The following is a 16,484-nucleotide window of genomic DNA, read 5'->3' on the forward strand; positions in this document are numbered from 1 at the left end:
AGCATTAGTGAGAGTTACGAATGACCTACTGATGACGGCTGATGCTGGATCATCATCACTCCTTGTCCTCTTGGACCTCTCTGCTGCATTTGATACTGTCGATCATGGTATACTTTTGAACCAGCTTTATCGCTCCATTGGACCTAAAAAAGATGTCCTGTGTTGGTTTGAGTCATACCTAACTGGCAGGTCAGAATTTGTGGCCATGGGAAGCTCAAAGTCGTGCTTGAATGCTGTTGGATTTGGTGTTCCACAAGGATCAGTTCTTGGACCTTTTTTATTTATTATTCACATGTTACCCCCTTGGCAAAATCATCAGACGCTTGGGAATGTCTTTTCACTGTTATGCTGATGATACACAATTATATATGAAAACTGATACTCAATCATCGTCAATGTCATCTTCATTATCTGCACTTACGGTTTGCGTGGAGGAGATACGGGCGTGGATGAATAATAACTTTCTCCAGTTGAACAGTTCAAAAACAGAAGCTATTCTCATTGGCTCTCCTCATCAGATTAGAACATCTACCCTAAATTGCATTACATTTTCTGGCCAGGGTATTCCTTTATCATCAGTGGTCACCAATCTTGGTGTTAGATTCGACCCGCATTTAACCTTTGAGGCTCATATTAAGCATCTTTGCAAAACGTCCTTTCATCATCTCAGGAACATAGCTAGACTTCGCCCCACGCTAACCCTACGTGATGCTGAGAAACGTGTCCATGCCTTTGTCTCATCTAGACTTGATTACTGCAATGCGCTTCTCATTGGGATTCCTAATAAGAGCATTCAGAAACTTCAGCATGTATAGAACTGTGCAGCCAGGATCCTAATGAGAGTACGTAAATATGAGCATATTACTCCAATTCTTCAGTCTCTTCACTGGCTTCCCATTCCGGCTCGGATAGAGTACAAAGTTTCCCTTCTTACACATCAGTGTATCCATGGCGATGCCCCTATGTACCTTAAAGAACTCCTTATTCCTCAGACTTCAGAACGCTCTCTGACTAAAAACACACCTTTTAAAAAAGTTTTTTTAAGTTTTACAGTTTTTATTTTAACTTTTAAATTGTACCATTTATTATGACTCTTTTGTAGCACTTGGAGATTTTTCCTCAAATGTAAAGTGCTTTATAAATAAAATGTATTATTATTTTTATTAATTTGTGTTCCGAAGATGAACAAAAGTCTTACAGGTTTGGAAATGACATGAGGGTGAGTAATTAATAACAGAATTTTGACAGAACTGTCCCTTTAAATTGCGATTGTGTTCTGTTTCTATACAGGTATGATGATATCTGCTTCCTGCACCTCCCGAGCCTATGTATGACCCTTGACCTCCAATGGTTATGCCATGGTAATCCACATGACCACCATGCCGTAATGCTTTGTGCAGAAGAGAGTGTTGCGGATGTCACATCAGGCCAGCCGCATGACTCCTACAGGGCTTTCCGCTCTGAAAACCTCAACCTCTCCATCACCATGGACCTCGACCAGCACTGTGGCAAAGGTTAGAACTATAGCATATTTTTCTAAATGCTGGTAACGATTACACAACTTTTAAATTCAGAACAGCAACTAGCATCCTCCAGACTGAAAACCAGGGCAAAAGTCATATACACAGTGCCTTGCAAAAGTATTCATGCTCCTTAATTTCTTTTTCACGTTTCGTTGTTGTTGCATTATGGTAAACTGCTTTACATTGCTTTTTCCCCCACATCAATTTACACTCCATACACTATAATGGCAAAGCAAAAAACAGGTTTTTTACCATCTTTGCAAAATTATTAATAAAAAATGATTCCATTGGATTGAATGGATATGATTTGGAAAGGTAAACACATCTTAATAAAAGGTCTAACAGCTGAAAATGCATATCAGAGCAAAAACCAAGCCCTGAGGTAAAAAAAATAAAAGCTGCCTGTAGAGCTCAGAGACAGAATTGTGTCAAGCTACACATCTGGGGAAGAGTTCAGAGAAATTATGCTGCATTGAAGGTTCACAGAAGCATGTAGTCTCCGTTACCCATAATGGAAGAAGTTTAAAACAACCAGGACTCTTCCTAAAGCTGGATTTCTGGCCAAACAGAGCAATTGATGGAGAAGAGTGTTGGTTGGAGTTGTGACCAAGATCCTGATAGTCACTCTAGTTGAGCTACATGATCATATATGGAGACAGGAGAAACCTACAGCAGGACAAACATCATTGCAACACTCCACTGATCTGGGCTTCATGGCAGTGTCGCCAAACTCAGTCTTCTTCAAAGTGAAGACACATGAAAACACACTTGAAATTTGCAAAAAAGCACCTGAAGGACCCCCAGACTGAGAGAAACTATTATTCCAAGCATTATGTATGGAGGAAACGAGGCACTGCTCATCACCTGCAGAGTACCATCCCAAAAGTTAAAGGTTGTATCAGCGATTTCAAGCCTGAAACATAAAGTGTCACTTTCAGCTGACCTTTATTCACAATCCACTCGCTGCCTGCCCCATAAATTGTCAGTACGAAAGTCCACAACACTAACCCCCTGACGTTTTTTTTGGCATATCTCGGACCCTAGGCTGACCACAGAGACATGTTTTTTTTACAGACAATATATGGGGCAGGCAGCGAGCGGATCGTGAAGAAAGGTCAGCTGAAAGTGACACTTTATGTTTCAGGCTTGAAATCGCTGATACAACCTTTAAGTGTGGTGGTCGCAGCCTCATGCTGTGGGGCTGTTTTTGAGCAGCAGGGACTGAGGGACTCATCAGAGTAAAAGGAAAGCAAAATATAGAGATAGCCTTAATGGAAATCCAGTCCAGAGCATTCAGAACCTCAGACTGGGCAGAACAGGACAATGACCCTTAGCACACAGCAAAAGCGACTTATAAACAACTATGAATGTCCTTGAGTGAGTCTGGGCTTAAACCCAATCAAACATTTCTGGAGAAACCTGAAAATGTGCATCTGCCCCCATCCAACCTGACAGAGCTTAAGAGGTGAGGAGAATGGCAGGTAATTGCCAAATGCTGTTGTACAAAGGTTGTTGCATCATACCCAAAAAGACTCAAGGCTGTAAAGGTGCTTCAGCTAAGTACTGAGTTAAGGGTATGAATACTTATGCAATGTACTTATTTCTGTTTTTTTAATAAATGTACAAAGTTGTGACAGTTCTGTTTTTGCTTTGTCATTATGGTGTATGGAGTGTAGATTGATGAGGCAAAAAAGTAATTTAAAGCAGTTTAGCATAAAGCAGGAACATTAAACGTGAAAAATGAATACTTTCGCAAGGCACTGTAGTGTATTCTCTGGTTTTAAAGGCTGGTGTTTGTGTTTTCTCTCAGAGCCCTGTCAGCCCAGAATCCTCCTCTACAGCAGCACCCTGCGCTGGATGCAGAACTTCTGGGCCACCTGGACCAGCGTGTCCCGGCCCATCTGCAGAGGCAAGCTCTTCCACAGCCTCAGACCCAGCCGCAGGAAGCTGGGCCAGCACTACAAACAGATGTCCTATACGGCATCTTTCCCGCAGTTGCAGGTAACACACACCTTTGTCACACCATACTTTTATGTCTACCTCCCTCTTTAAATTAGTTAAAGGGATAGTTCACCCGAAAATTAAAATTACCCCATTATTAACTCATCCTCAAACTATCCTAGGTGTATATGACTTTCCTCTTTTAGACAAATACAATCGGAGTAATGTTTAAAAAGGTCCTGGATCTTTCAAGCTGTATAATGGTAGTGAATGGGTGTTGAGATTTTGAAGTCCAGTCTATTCATCATAAAAAGTACTCCACATAGCTTCTGGGGGGTATATATCCATATTTAAAACTTAATGAACTGTAATCTTTAGCTTCCACTAGCTGTCGTACACACTTTCACAAGAAAGTTGTGCTCCAGTGGATGACTTAGGACGTAGGTAAACGTGGTGACAAATGCCGAAGCGCTGAGGAGAGAGCAAAACAAAACACAGATTACACGTTAGAAGTACAAAACGAGGATTTGTAAATAAAATTGTTGGAGGATTTAGATATAAGTCAAGAAGAGACTGATAAAACTAGCATATTGGATACACCTACAGATTACAGCTTATGAAGTTGAAAATATGGATTTTTTTTACACAATGCATCAGTTCACTTCAGAAGACCTTTATTAACCCCTCGGAGCCATGTGAAGTACTTTTTATGATGGATGGATGCACTTTATTTTGCTTGAAAATCTCAACAGCCATTCAATGTCATTATAAATCTTGGAAGAGCCAGGGCATTTTTAATATAACTCTAATTGTATTGGTGTGAAAGAAGAAGGTCATATACACCTAGAATGGCTTGAGGGTGAGTAAATTGTAAGGTCATTTTCATTTTTGGATGCACTGTCCCTTTAATTTCTAATTTGTCTTTTAGCGGATGCCTTAATGGTACATTTACCCACATATAAATGTGTATTCTTATCATTCAAAGGATATTTTGTCATATTGGAAAGATTTATGAGTTGTTAAGTAAATGTGATGACCTATATGCATGATTAAACCTGTCTTAATGTTGCTGTGTAGGTCCATTACTGGGCATCGTTTGCTCAGCAAAGAGGCATTCAGGTGGAGTGCAGTAAAGGTCATGTCTTCACCAGAGGAGCACAGAGGCTCATCCCTCAGGGTGAGAGAGCAAACAGCCTCAGTCCACTCTCTCCACTTGATACACTGTTGAAATGTTCTGCTGAAATGATCGATGCATGTTTTACAGCTGGCACTGTGATGAGACGACTGATCTCCGAGTGGAACGTTACTCAGATGGTGAGCGAGCTCTCTCTGGTCACTGTGCACCTCATGGCCTCCACATGGGACGAGACGGCTGACCACCAGATGAACGCTCAGGTGAAGAAGACGCACCTGCTCAGCCTGTCCTCACTCAGCTACCAGAGACAGAGTAACCACATGGAGGAGGTGAGGCGCAAGTTTGTTCTGATGCAATTTGTGATCAAAATTTGTCCCTCGGGTTAGTAGGCCTTTTGTAATTGACAAACCAGCTACAGGTCATAAGTTTACATACACCTTGCAGAATCCCCAATTATAATTTTTTTTTAAAAAAAAGGAGGATCATACAAAATGCATGTTATTTTTATTTAGTTCTTACTTGAATAAGATATTTCACATAAAAGACGTTAACATAAAGTCCACAAGAGAACATAATAGTTACATTTATAAAAATGATCTCATTCAAAAGTTTGCATCCCCTTGATTCTAAATACTGTATTGTAACCTGAATGATCCACAGCTGTGTTGTTTTGTTAATGATTTAGTCCCTTGTTTGTCCTGAACAGTTAAACTGCCTGCTGTTCTTCAGAAAAATTCTTCAGGTCCCACAAATTCTTTGGTTTTTCAGCATTTTTGTGTATTTGAACCCTTTTTATTCCATTCAAACGTTACCCCTGGCTCTTAATGCATTGTTTTTCCTTCCTTCATTTTAACTGTATATCTCTGCTTACATTTTCTCAGGAGGTGAACTCAAAAGATGAGAGCAATGCTTCCTACACACACAAGTTGTGTTTGGTGGACCTGAGAGCCTCTTGGACCACCACCAACAGGAATATTGCCTTTGGTTTGTACGACGGCTATAAGAAAGCAGCCGTGCTGAAGAGAAACCTCTCCACTGAGGCTCTAAAGGGTCTGCGGATCGACACCCAGGCGCAGACGAAAAAGCTAAAACGCTCCATGTCCAGCTACTCCTCAAACACAGCTCCTGCAACACCAGTTATCACCACAACCACTCGCCCTGAGAAGAGTCAGAATGAAGGTAGGCTCTTTTTGGAACTGTAAGACTAAAAATCTAATGCATATTGTAGCTCATTTGTCAATTTCTGAGGCTTTCTTTGTCTTAGTTGATCTGATTTTGTGGTCTTTTTAGGAACATCAATGCTGCAGAAGCTTATCGAGGAGACTGATAAGTTTGTGGTCTTCTCCGAAGAGGACGCAGGAGTGAGTGACCAGCTGTGTGGGATTGCTGCGTGTCAGACGGATGATGTTTACAACCGTAACTGGTTCATAGAGCTTGTCAACGGTCAGGTACGAATACAGCTTTGGGAGTAGTAACTCCTAGTGCAAGATGGTGTTTTAGCAGATCTAAACAACATCTCATGTGCACGGTGTTTAGATGATGCTTCGAGGCACTGAGACAGCAGGCTGCGTGCTGGTGTCTGCCGCCAAGGCACAGCTACTACAATGTGAACACCATCCTGCTTGGTACAGTGACACTCTTAAGCAGAAGACCACTTGGACGTGTCTGCTGGATGGTATGCAGTACTTCGCTACCATGGAGCAAAACCCCTCTGAACAGGAAGACTGGCAGCTGTGGCTGGAGGTGGGTTCAGAAATACAGTTATCAGGCATTTAAGAAAACCAATAAAACATTACATTATAGCAATAAGTTCTTGTTTTGTGGACCTACAGGTAAAGAACATTGAGGAGCACAGGCAGAGGAACCTGGACTCGGTCCAGGAACTGATGGAGAGTGGCCAGGCTGTTGGAGGAATGGTCAGCACCACCACAGGTGTGCAATTCTAACATGAGTTCATTACAGCATTAAAGGGATAGTTCACCCAAAAATGACAATTTTGTCATTAACTACTTATCTTCATCTCGTTCAAAACCTGTAAGACCTTAGTTCATCTTCGGAATACAAATTAAGATAGTTTAAATGAAATCTGAGAGCTTTCTGCCTCTGCATAGACAACAACGCAGCTACCCAGAAAGGTAGTAAGGACATCGTTAAAACCAACAACCAACTAGTCAATCAACTAGGGGTCAATTAAATGAGTAGTTAACAATTTACTTTAATTAAAAATTTACATTAACCATACCCTTGTTTGACTGCTAAGAGACTTGTCAGCTGTGCTGTCCTTTCATGGTAAATTAATCTAACAAACAATTTGTAAATTTATTAGGGGTCAACTAAATGAGTAATTTGCATATTAGTGTAAAAAATTAGGATGACATTTGACTGTTCACATTTTCTAGTTTGACAACTAGTTGATTTGTCAAATGTGCTGTCCTTTCATGGTAAATTTATCTAATAACCAATTAGTGAATTTATTAGGAGTCAACTAAATGGGTAGTTAGCATTTTAGCTGTAATATGTAAGGTAGCGTTTACCATATTCTAGTTTCACGACTAGTTGACTTGTCAACCGAGCTGTCTCTTTGTGGTACATTTATCTAACAACCAACTAGTCAATTAAATTATTTTAACAATTTAGCTGTAAAATGTATGTTAACCATATTGCAGTTCGACAACTAGTAGACTTGTCAGATAAATGAGTAGTTAGCTTTTTAGCTGAAAAATTTAAGTTAACATTAACCGTATTCTAGTTTGACAACTAGTATGAAACCAGAGAGCTTTTTAATCCTGCATAGACAGCAACACAACTACCCAGAAAGGTAGTAATGGCATTGTTAAAACCCACAACCAACTAGTAAATCAACTTGGGGTCAATTAAACGAGTAGTTAACAATTTAGCTGTAAAATATATTAACCATATTCTAGTTTGACAACTAGTAGACTTGTCAGCTGTCCTGTCTCTTCATGGTAAAATTATCTAACAACCAACAATTTATTAGGGTTCAACTAAATGAGTAGTTAGCATTTTACCTGTAATATTTAGGGTAACTTTAACCATTTTGTAGTTTGTCAACTAGTAGACTTGTCAACCGTGCATCTCTTTATGGTAAATTTATCTAATAACCAAATAGTCAATTTATTAGGAGTCAACTAAATGAGTAGTTACCATTTTAGTTGTAAAATACTTACATACTAGTCACCTAGTTTGATGACTAGTAGGCTTGTCAACCATGCTGTCCCTTCAATGGTAAATTTATATAACAACCAACCAGTCAGTTTATGGGGCCAACTAACTAAATAACCAACTGTTTCTTTTTGCTCTGATTTAGATTGGAACCAGCCGTCCCAAGTGCAGGAGACCCAGCAAGTCCAACGTATCATCTCTCGCTGTAGCTGTCGCATGTACTACATCGGGTACAGCCACGACATCGACCCTGAACTAGCCACCTCCATCAAACCACCAGAGGTCCGTGACTGCCATGAGAAGGAGGACCTTTTAAAGAAACAGGCTGGTATGCAACCTCAAGCGAAACAGGAACTGACTTATGATGCTGGTAGTTGTTCTGTCAGAGATATGTTATTGTTTTATTCCGGTCATATCAGGTGCAGTTGACACTTTCACCCTCATCCACAATGACCTGGAGATTTCCACCAATCCTGTGCAGTACTCCATGATCCTGGACATAGTCAATAACCTGCTGCTCCACGTGGAGCCCCGGCGCAAGGTTGGAACTGACTCTAATTGTGAAATTGGACACCAGTTTTGGAACAAGTCCTTCTGTTATATTTGTCAGATCTTTTGCTTTGTTTAGGAGCACAGCGAGAGGAAACAGCGTGTGCGTTTTCAGCTAGAGATCTCCAGCAACCCTGAGGAGCAACGTAGCAGTATCTTGCACCTTCAGGAAGCCGTACGCCAGCATTTGGCTCAGATCCGTTGCCTGGAGAAACAGATCTACTCCAACATGAGGGTTAGTGTACATCTGTGGCCTAGTGTGTTCCTACTCTGAGGTTCATTCATAATGACCTTTCTTCTAACTCTTACAGTTCCAGTCAGAAGAGTTTAGAGGAGACGAGATGTCGGACATCAACCTGCGCCTGCAAAATCAGCTCAACCAAGAGAAGACAGACATGCAGATGAAGAGCGAGGAGCTCAACATCCTCATCCGGTTGGTCACTAGCACAAATTATAGGAGTTAGTTATTCATTAGCAATATTCTAAATGGTTGGATTTATCAATGTTCTTTGCGTCCTCTTAGGTGTTTTAAGGACTTCCAACTGCAAAAGGCAAATAAACTGGAGCTTCGTAAACCGCCAGAAGACGTTAGCGTTGTGCGTCGTACTGAGTTCTACTTTGCTCAGGCCCGCTGGTGTCTCACAGAAGAAGATGGACAGCTGGGTATAGCTGAACTTGAACTGCAGAGGTTCATGTACAGCAAGGTGAGTCTGCAAGGACAGAGGTTTTGATTGCTGAATGTTCTTGGCTAATCATTGGTAAAACGTTAGATACTGTGTATCTGTCTGTGCATCACTGCTTTCAGATCTCTTAATGTGGTGTTCTTTTCCACAGTTGAATAAGTCTGATGACACAGCAGAGCATCTCCTGGAATTGGGCTGGTTCACCATGAATAACCTGCTTCCCAATGCTGCGTACAAGGTACTGTTGCTTAATGATTCACACTGGATGTCCAAGTCGGGGAAATAACTAAACCATGTGACAGTTGAGATGTGCCATTGAAAATCTGCTGTTATTGATCTCTAACTTCTGCAAATGTCTCTGTGTGGTTGTTTACACGTTTGAACAGTCTGAACTGAAACCTGCATAGAGGGCTGGTTTAGTGTTTTTTTTTTTTTTTTTTTTTTTTTTTGGTTCAATTTGTTAGAGACGGAGCAAGACAGTCTATTAACTGTACAACAAACAATTAGTTAGAGGTCAGCTAGACAATTAAACTCGAAAATACTGTGATAAATACAATATACAAAAATAGACAAATAATTAGCATTTTAGCTGTTAAATTTAAGATAACATGGTAATAGTATTCTTGTTTGACAACTAGTAGACTTGTCAATTGTCCTGTCTCTTTGACAGTCACCTAGTTTACTAATTTGTTAACTAAGTTAGCAGCTTTTTAGCTTAAAATTTAGACTTATAAACTGTGCTGCCCATTTATTGTCAATTTGTCTAACAACCAACTAAACAAGAAACAAAACAAGGATTTTAGCTGTAATATTTAAGATGAACTATATTAAACCAGTTTACCATGTTAACCATCCTGTCCCTTGGTAAACCATCCTGTCTTCTAGTTTACTAATGTATCCAACAACCAACTAGTCAATTAATCTGGTGTCAGCAAATTGAGTAGTTAGCATTTTAGCTGTGAAATTTAAGGTCAAAAATTGACAGCATTCTAGTTTGACAACCAGTAGACTTGACCGTCCTGTCCCCTGATTATCATCTAGTTTGTTAGTTGTCCGACAGCCAGCTAGTTAGTAGTTTGTTGGTTAGAGGTCAACTAGACAATTTTACGACGTTTACTAATTTGTCCAGCAACCAACTAGGAATCAATTAGGGGTCAACTAAATAAGCAGTTATCGTTGTAGCTGTAAAATGTAAGGTAACATGTTAACATTATTCTAGTTTCACAACTAGTAGATTTATAAACTGTGCTGTCCCTTCATGGTCAGTTTGTCTAACAGCCAGCTAGTACGTTTACTAGGGGTCAACTAAATTAGAAGTTAGCATTTTAGCTGTAATATTTAAGGTATCATGTTAACTGTATTGTAGTTTGACAACCATTTACCCATTTAACCATCCTGTCCCTTGGTAAACCATCCTGTCATCTAATGTATCCAATAAACAACTAGTCAGTTAATCAGGTGTCAACAAATTGAGTAGTTAGGATTTTAAAACGTTGACAGTATTCTAGTTAGACAATCAGTACACTTGACTTGACTGTCCTGTCCCCTGATGATCATCTAGTTTATTAGTTGTCTGGCAGCCAACTAGTTAGAGGTCAACTGGACAATCAAACTTGAAACATAATATACAAAAATAGACAAATTTTAGCGTCTTAACTGTTATTTTTAAGGTAATATGTTAACAGCATTTTCGTTTGACAGCTAGTAGTCTTGTCAGCTGTCCTGTTGTTTGACATTTACTAATTTGTCCAGCAACCAACTAGGAAACAGTTAGCATTTTAACTATAATAATTAAGGTAACATGTTAACTATATTCTAGTTTGACAACCATTTAACCATGTTAACCATCCTGTCCCTTGGTTTACCATCCTGTCTTCTAGTTTACTAATGTATCCAACAACCAACTTGTCAATTAATCAGGTGCCAACAAAGCGAGTAGTTAGCATTTTAGCTGTGAAATTTAAGTAAAAAATTGACAGCATTCTAGTTTGACAACCAGTAGACTTGACCGTCCTGTCCCCTGATGATCATCTAGTCTGTTAGTTTTCTGGCAGCCAACTAGTTAGTATTTAGCTAGTTAGAAGTCAACTAGACAATTAAATTTGAAAATACTACAATAAAAAAAGACAAATAGTTAACATTTTAACAGTTATTTTTAAGGTAACATGTTAACCATACTCTAGTAGACTTGTCAACCGTCCTGTTCTATGACAGTCGCCTAGTTTTCTAGTTTGTCTAACAACCAACTAGTCAATCAATTAGGGGTCAGCTAAATGAGTAGTTAGCATTTTAGCTGTAAAATTTAAGGTAAAGTGTTAACAGTATTGTTGTTTGACAATAAGTAGACTTGTAAACTGTCCCTTCATAAACCATCCTGTCATCTAGTTTACTAATGTATCCAATAACCAACTAGTCAATTAATCAGGTCAACAAATCGAGTAGTTAGTATTTTACCCTGTGCAATTTAGAGTTAAATGTTGATGGTATTGTAGTTTGGCAATCAGTGGACTTGACTGTCCTGTCCCTGATGATAATCTATTTTATTAGTTGTCCGACAGCCAGCTAGTTAGTAGTTTGTTGGTTAGAGGTCAACTAGACAATTAAACTTGAAAATACTACATTAAGCATAATATACAAAAAAAATTTTTTTTTTTTTTTTGCGTTTTAACTGTTATTTTTAGGCAATATGTAAACAGTATTTTAGTTTGACCACTAGTAGTCTTGTCAACTGTCCTGTTCCTCGACGTTTACTAATTTGTCCAGCAACCAACTAGGAATCAATTAGGGGTCAACTAAATGAGTAGTTAGCATTTTAGCTGTAAAATTTAAGGTAAAGTGTTAACAATATTGTAGTTTGACAATAAGTAGACTTGTAAACTGTCCCTTGATAAACCATCCTGTCATCTAGTTTACTAATGTATCCAATAACCAACTAGTCAATTAATCAGGTCAACAAATCGAGTAGTTAGTATTTTACCCTGTGCAATTTAGAGTTAAATGTTGATGGTATTGTAGTTTGGCAATCAGTAGACATGACTGTCCTGTCCCTGATGATAATCTAGTTTATTAGTTGTCTGGCAGCCAACTAGTTAGTATTTCGCTAGTTAGAAGTCAACTAGACAATTAAATTTGAAAATACTACAATAAAAAAAGACAAATAGTTAACATTTCAACAGTTATTTTTAAGGTAACATGTTAACCATACTCTAGTTGACTTGTCAACCGTCCTGTTCTGTGACAGTCGCCTAGTTTTCTAGTTTGTCTAACAACCAACTAGTCAATCAATTAGGGGTCAGCTAAATGAGTAGTTAGCATTTTAGCTGTAAAATTTAAGGTAACATGTTAACAGTATTGTAGTTTGACAATTAGTAGACTTGTAAACTGTGCTGTCCCTTGATAAACCATCCTGTCACCTAGTTTACTAATGTATCCAATAACCAACTAGTCTATTAATCAGGTCAACAAATAGAGTAGTTAGCATGTAAAATATAAAATAAAATGTTGATGGTATTCTAGTTTGAAAACCAGTAAACTTGACCCTCCTGTCCCCTGAAGATCATATAGTTTATTAGTTGGCTGCTAGACAATTAGGTAGCATTTTCATTGTAATATTTAAAGTAATTATTCTTGTGTGACAATTAGTAGGCTTGACAACAATTCTGTCCCCTGATGGTCACCTAGTTTACTAGTCGTCCAACAACCAACTAGTTTATTAGCTATTAATTAGGGGTCGTCTAGTTGGTTTATTTTTTAGATTATAGTTTCATTTGAAACATTTTCATCATAATTACAGATATAAACAGTATTAATATGAATTATTATTAGCCATCATAACAATGCCTTTCACTGCTTTTGCAATAGGTTTCACAACAGTATTGTCGAACATGAAATTGTCTGATAAGAGCAATGTTCACATTATTATAATCCACTTCTTGTGAGAACTATGAGAGCGTCCATACCGCACATGCCTTAGAAATATGTTGGACCATTGTCTTATAAACATAACCCTAAACCAGCCTAATTATACAGGTCTTTCAACTAGTCATTCAGATAACCCACAACTAGTTAAATTTCAACATTTTAACATTTGCACACCTCTACAATTTGTTAATTCTATAACTCTTGGTTTCTCTTGTGCAGCATGTAAGGGTATGTATGGAGTGGGTAAAATCCTATGTTTGTTAGTCGACACCTTCATCCTCATTCAATCATATGCCTGCTCAGAACATTATGTTCCTGTTTGGACAAAATTCACCTGCATTCACACTAGTATTTTGATATCGCAGGCTAGTTGCATTGCCTTACACTTTACATCTTTTGTCTCTTTTTTTTTATATTTTTGCATCTGTCCGATCCTTTTTGGTTGGCTTTGACCAGCAGAATATGCAACCATGCCCATGTTTTCCTTTGTTTCATGGTTTGCATCTAGACAAACAAGTACTCCAAATGGGATGTAACTGTGCTCATTTTCTGTGTTCTAGGTGGTTTTGCGCCCTCAGAGCCCCTGCCAATCAGGACGCCAGCTTGCTCTTCGCATCTTCAGTAAGGTCCGCCCCCCGGTGGGAGGGATTTCCGTCAAAGAGCACTTTGAGGTCACTATCATGAAATCTATTTCTGTTTGCATCAATACACTATAAGATCCTATTCACACATTTAACTGTCCTCTTTATTTCTGAAAAATGCTTTTAATTGTAGGTAAATGTGGTACCACTTACCATTCAGCTCATGTACCAGTTCTTCAAGAGGATGATGGGATTTTTCTTCCCTGGAAGAAATGTGGAAGAAGAGGAAGTTGGGGATGAGGAAGACAAGTTCAGACTGGTTACTACAGGTTTGTGAAATTTTCTTCCTGCCACAACTTTGTTCACAATCACATCATATGCAAATGATTCAAAATAATTACAATTCATCAAAGTACAAGAAGTGGAAAAAATTCTGATCCTCTAACAAGCCAGAATCGGTCTTTACGTTCCTTTTTTAACCACTCTTTGCACTCGCTATACTGACATCTACAGTGCAGCCCATGTTGATCAATATCGGTTTACATTGATTTTTTTCCTCCATTTCTTTTTTTTCTCCTTTGTGCTCCAGTGAGGGTATTAGATTGCTGTCTGTTGATGTTATGTCACACTGATGGCCTATCCTGGGCTATTAAAAGCTCATTGCTCCTTTGACATTGGAGGGTTTTGTGTCTGGAATGGTTTCAGGGTGACTTTCATGTTCATTGTGGAGTGTCTAAGGCTTGTTTTCTTCTTAAATCGCAGGTGTTGTGAAACCCAGACAGCTCTCTGAAGACTCCATAGGAGGGCTTGGACCTGGGAAAGGGGTCGCGCAAGGGTTAAATCGAACAGCTGGAGTCAGGAGATCATTTCGCAAAGTACCTGAGGTATTTTTTTTTTTGTATTTGCAATCATAATGAATTATGACATTCTTAAATGGAATTAAAAGTTGTATCAGCGATTTCAAGCCTGAAACATAAAGTGTCAAATTCAGCTGACCTTTCTTCACGATCCGCTCGCTGCCTGCCCCATAAATCGACTGTAAAATAAAACGCGTCTCTCTGGTCAGCCTAGGGTCCGAGAAATGCCAAAAAAACAATCGGTGCTATCAACTATTCCACAGAAAAACAAACAGTGTTCCAACCAATCACCTTCAGGGGTTTGGTGTTGTGGACTTTCGCTCCACCTCCCTCACATCCCTGCACCAGTAGGAAAGTCCACAACACCAAACCCCTGAAGGTGATTGGTTGGAACACTGTTTGTTTTTCTGTGGAATAGTTGATAGCACCGATAGCACAAAGTGTCAGCTGAATTTGACACTTTGTTTCAGGCTTGAAATCGCTGATACAACCTTTAAGTGTAACCAAGTTATTTAACCTCTAAATATCTTCCCCATTTAGCATCCCGTTGATGACATTGATAAGATGAAAGAAAGAGCAGCCATGAATAATTCTTTCATCTACATCAAGATTCCTCAGGTTCCCCTCTGTGTCAGTTACAAGGTTGGTTGCATTAAAGGAATACAAGGAAGAGTTATAATTGACCCTTTGCAAAAACCCGCTCCCCACAGTTACACTTCATGTTCTCACACAGTAAAAACACTTCGCCTAACAAAAAAAACTGACAACACACAAAGTGTTTATTTAGTCACAAAACGCCGTTTTTTGGGTGATAGCTTACGTAGTTTTGTAAAACAGTTTTTTTAGCTTGTTTACTGTACACCTTGTCACATAGCAGCTTTTAGACATTGTTCAGTTTTTTATTATAAGTCAGAAATGTAAAGGAGGCAGCTTCCCACAATACAAAGTCAATAAAGAGCATTGGTTGGTTCCAGTGGGTGTGGGTTTTTTTTAGATTATGACGCATGTCGCTCTGTCTCTATCTGATTTGTTTGTTGGACAAACATGACCTTGTCATCCAAGATGTTCATGTCTTTCTTTCTTCAGTTGTAAAGAAATGTTTTTTTGAGGACAACATTTCAGGATTTCTCTCCATATAATGGGCTTCTATGGTGCCCCCGAGTTTGAACTTCGAAAATGCAGATTAAATGCAGCTTTGAAGGGCTCTAAACGATCCCAGCAGAGAAAGAAGGGTCTTATCTAGCGAAACGATCTGTTATTTTCTAAAAACATTTACAATTTATATACTTTTTAATCTCTGCACAGAGTACACACAGGGCTAGACAAGACGAGCATTTGAGGTTAAAAAGTATATAAATTGTAATTTTTTTTTTTTTTAGAAAATAATCTATCATTTTGCTAGATAAGACTCTTCTTTCCTTGGCTGTGATCGTTTAGAGCCCTTTGAAGCTGCATTTTGGAAGGTCAAACTCGGGGGCACCATAGAAGTTCATTATATTGTGAGAATCCTGAAATGTTTTCTCTAAAAACTTACGACTGAAGAAAGAAAGACATGAACATCTTGGATGACAAGGGGGTGAGTACATTATCTGTAAATTTTTGTTCTGAAAGTGAACTACTCCTTTAATCACACTGTTGGCGAGGCGTCAATTAATCTTTTATGATTTAAGGAAATGGATTATAATTACTTGAGTTACAAGACAAGGAGTGGTCATAAAAATTACAATGTTTTTAAACAATAATGAACAGTTTTTTTGTTTTTTGTTTTTCACATAAATTTATTTTATCATGTTCTCTTGTGTTACTCTATACGTTTCTCTTGTGGTGTATCTGTAGGGAGAGAAGAGCAGTGTAGACTGGAAGGATCTGAACCTGGTTCTGCCCTGTTTGGAGTATCATAACAACACCTGGACCTGGTTGGACTTTGCTATGGCCGTGAAGAGAGACAGTCGTAAGGCTCTAGTCGCACAGGTAATCGCTCTAAAACCACTCAATCTCAAACACAACTTTAAACTACAGATATAGTTGAGGTCAAAAGTTTACATACACCTTGCAGAATCTGCAAAATGTTAATTATTTTACTAAAATAAGAGGCATCATACAAAATGCTG

General features: G+C 38.7%; 1 protein-coding gene across 1 annotated transcript in view; it reads left to right on the forward strand.

Moving 5' to 3' along the window:
• The window catches only part of LOC141284663 (bridge-like lipid transfer protein family member 2), a 38,072-nt gene that overhangs the window by 19,319 nt on the left and 2,269 nt on the right, over window positions 1–16,484 (forward strand). The window contains exons 21-39 of the mRNA XM_073817655.1: window positions 1,291–1,514; window positions 3,334–3,524; window positions 4,542–4,641; window positions 4,729–4,928; window positions 5,481–5,778; window positions 5,890–6,047; window positions 6,136–6,342; window positions 6,432–6,531; window positions 7,928–8,110; window positions 8,202–8,323; window positions 8,411–8,566; window positions 8,643–8,764; window positions 8,855–9,035; window positions 9,166–9,252; window positions 13,496–13,606; window positions 13,710–13,845; window positions 14,279–14,400; window positions 14,914–15,015; window positions 16,210–16,344. Of these exons, the coding sequence (XP_073673756.1) occupies window positions 1,291–1,514; window positions 3,334–3,524; window positions 4,542–4,641; window positions 4,729–4,928; window positions 5,481–5,778; window positions 5,890–6,047; window positions 6,136–6,342; window positions 6,432–6,531; window positions 7,928–8,110; window positions 8,202–8,323; window positions 8,411–8,566; window positions 8,643–8,764; window positions 8,855–9,035; window positions 9,166–9,252; window positions 13,496–13,606; window positions 13,710–13,845; window positions 14,279–14,400; window positions 14,914–15,015; window positions 16,210–16,344 (2,935 nt within the window). The remainder of the gene's footprint in view (window positions 1–1,290; window positions 1,515–3,333; window positions 3,525–4,541; window positions 4,642–4,728; window positions 4,929–5,480; window positions 5,779–5,889; window positions 6,048–6,135; window positions 6,343–6,431; window positions 6,532–7,927; window positions 8,111–8,201; window positions 8,324–8,410; window positions 8,567–8,642; window positions 8,765–8,854; window positions 9,036–9,165; window positions 9,253–13,495; window positions 13,607–13,709; window positions 13,846–14,278; window positions 14,401–14,913; window positions 15,016–16,209; window positions 16,345–16,484) is intronic.

This window comes from Garra rufa, chromosome 14 (genome assembly GCF_049309525.1).
Source record: "Garra rufa chromosome 14, GarRuf1.0, whole genome shotgun sequence".
NCBI lineage: Eukaryota > Metazoa > Chordata > Actinopteri > Cypriniformes > Cyprinidae > Garra > Garra rufa.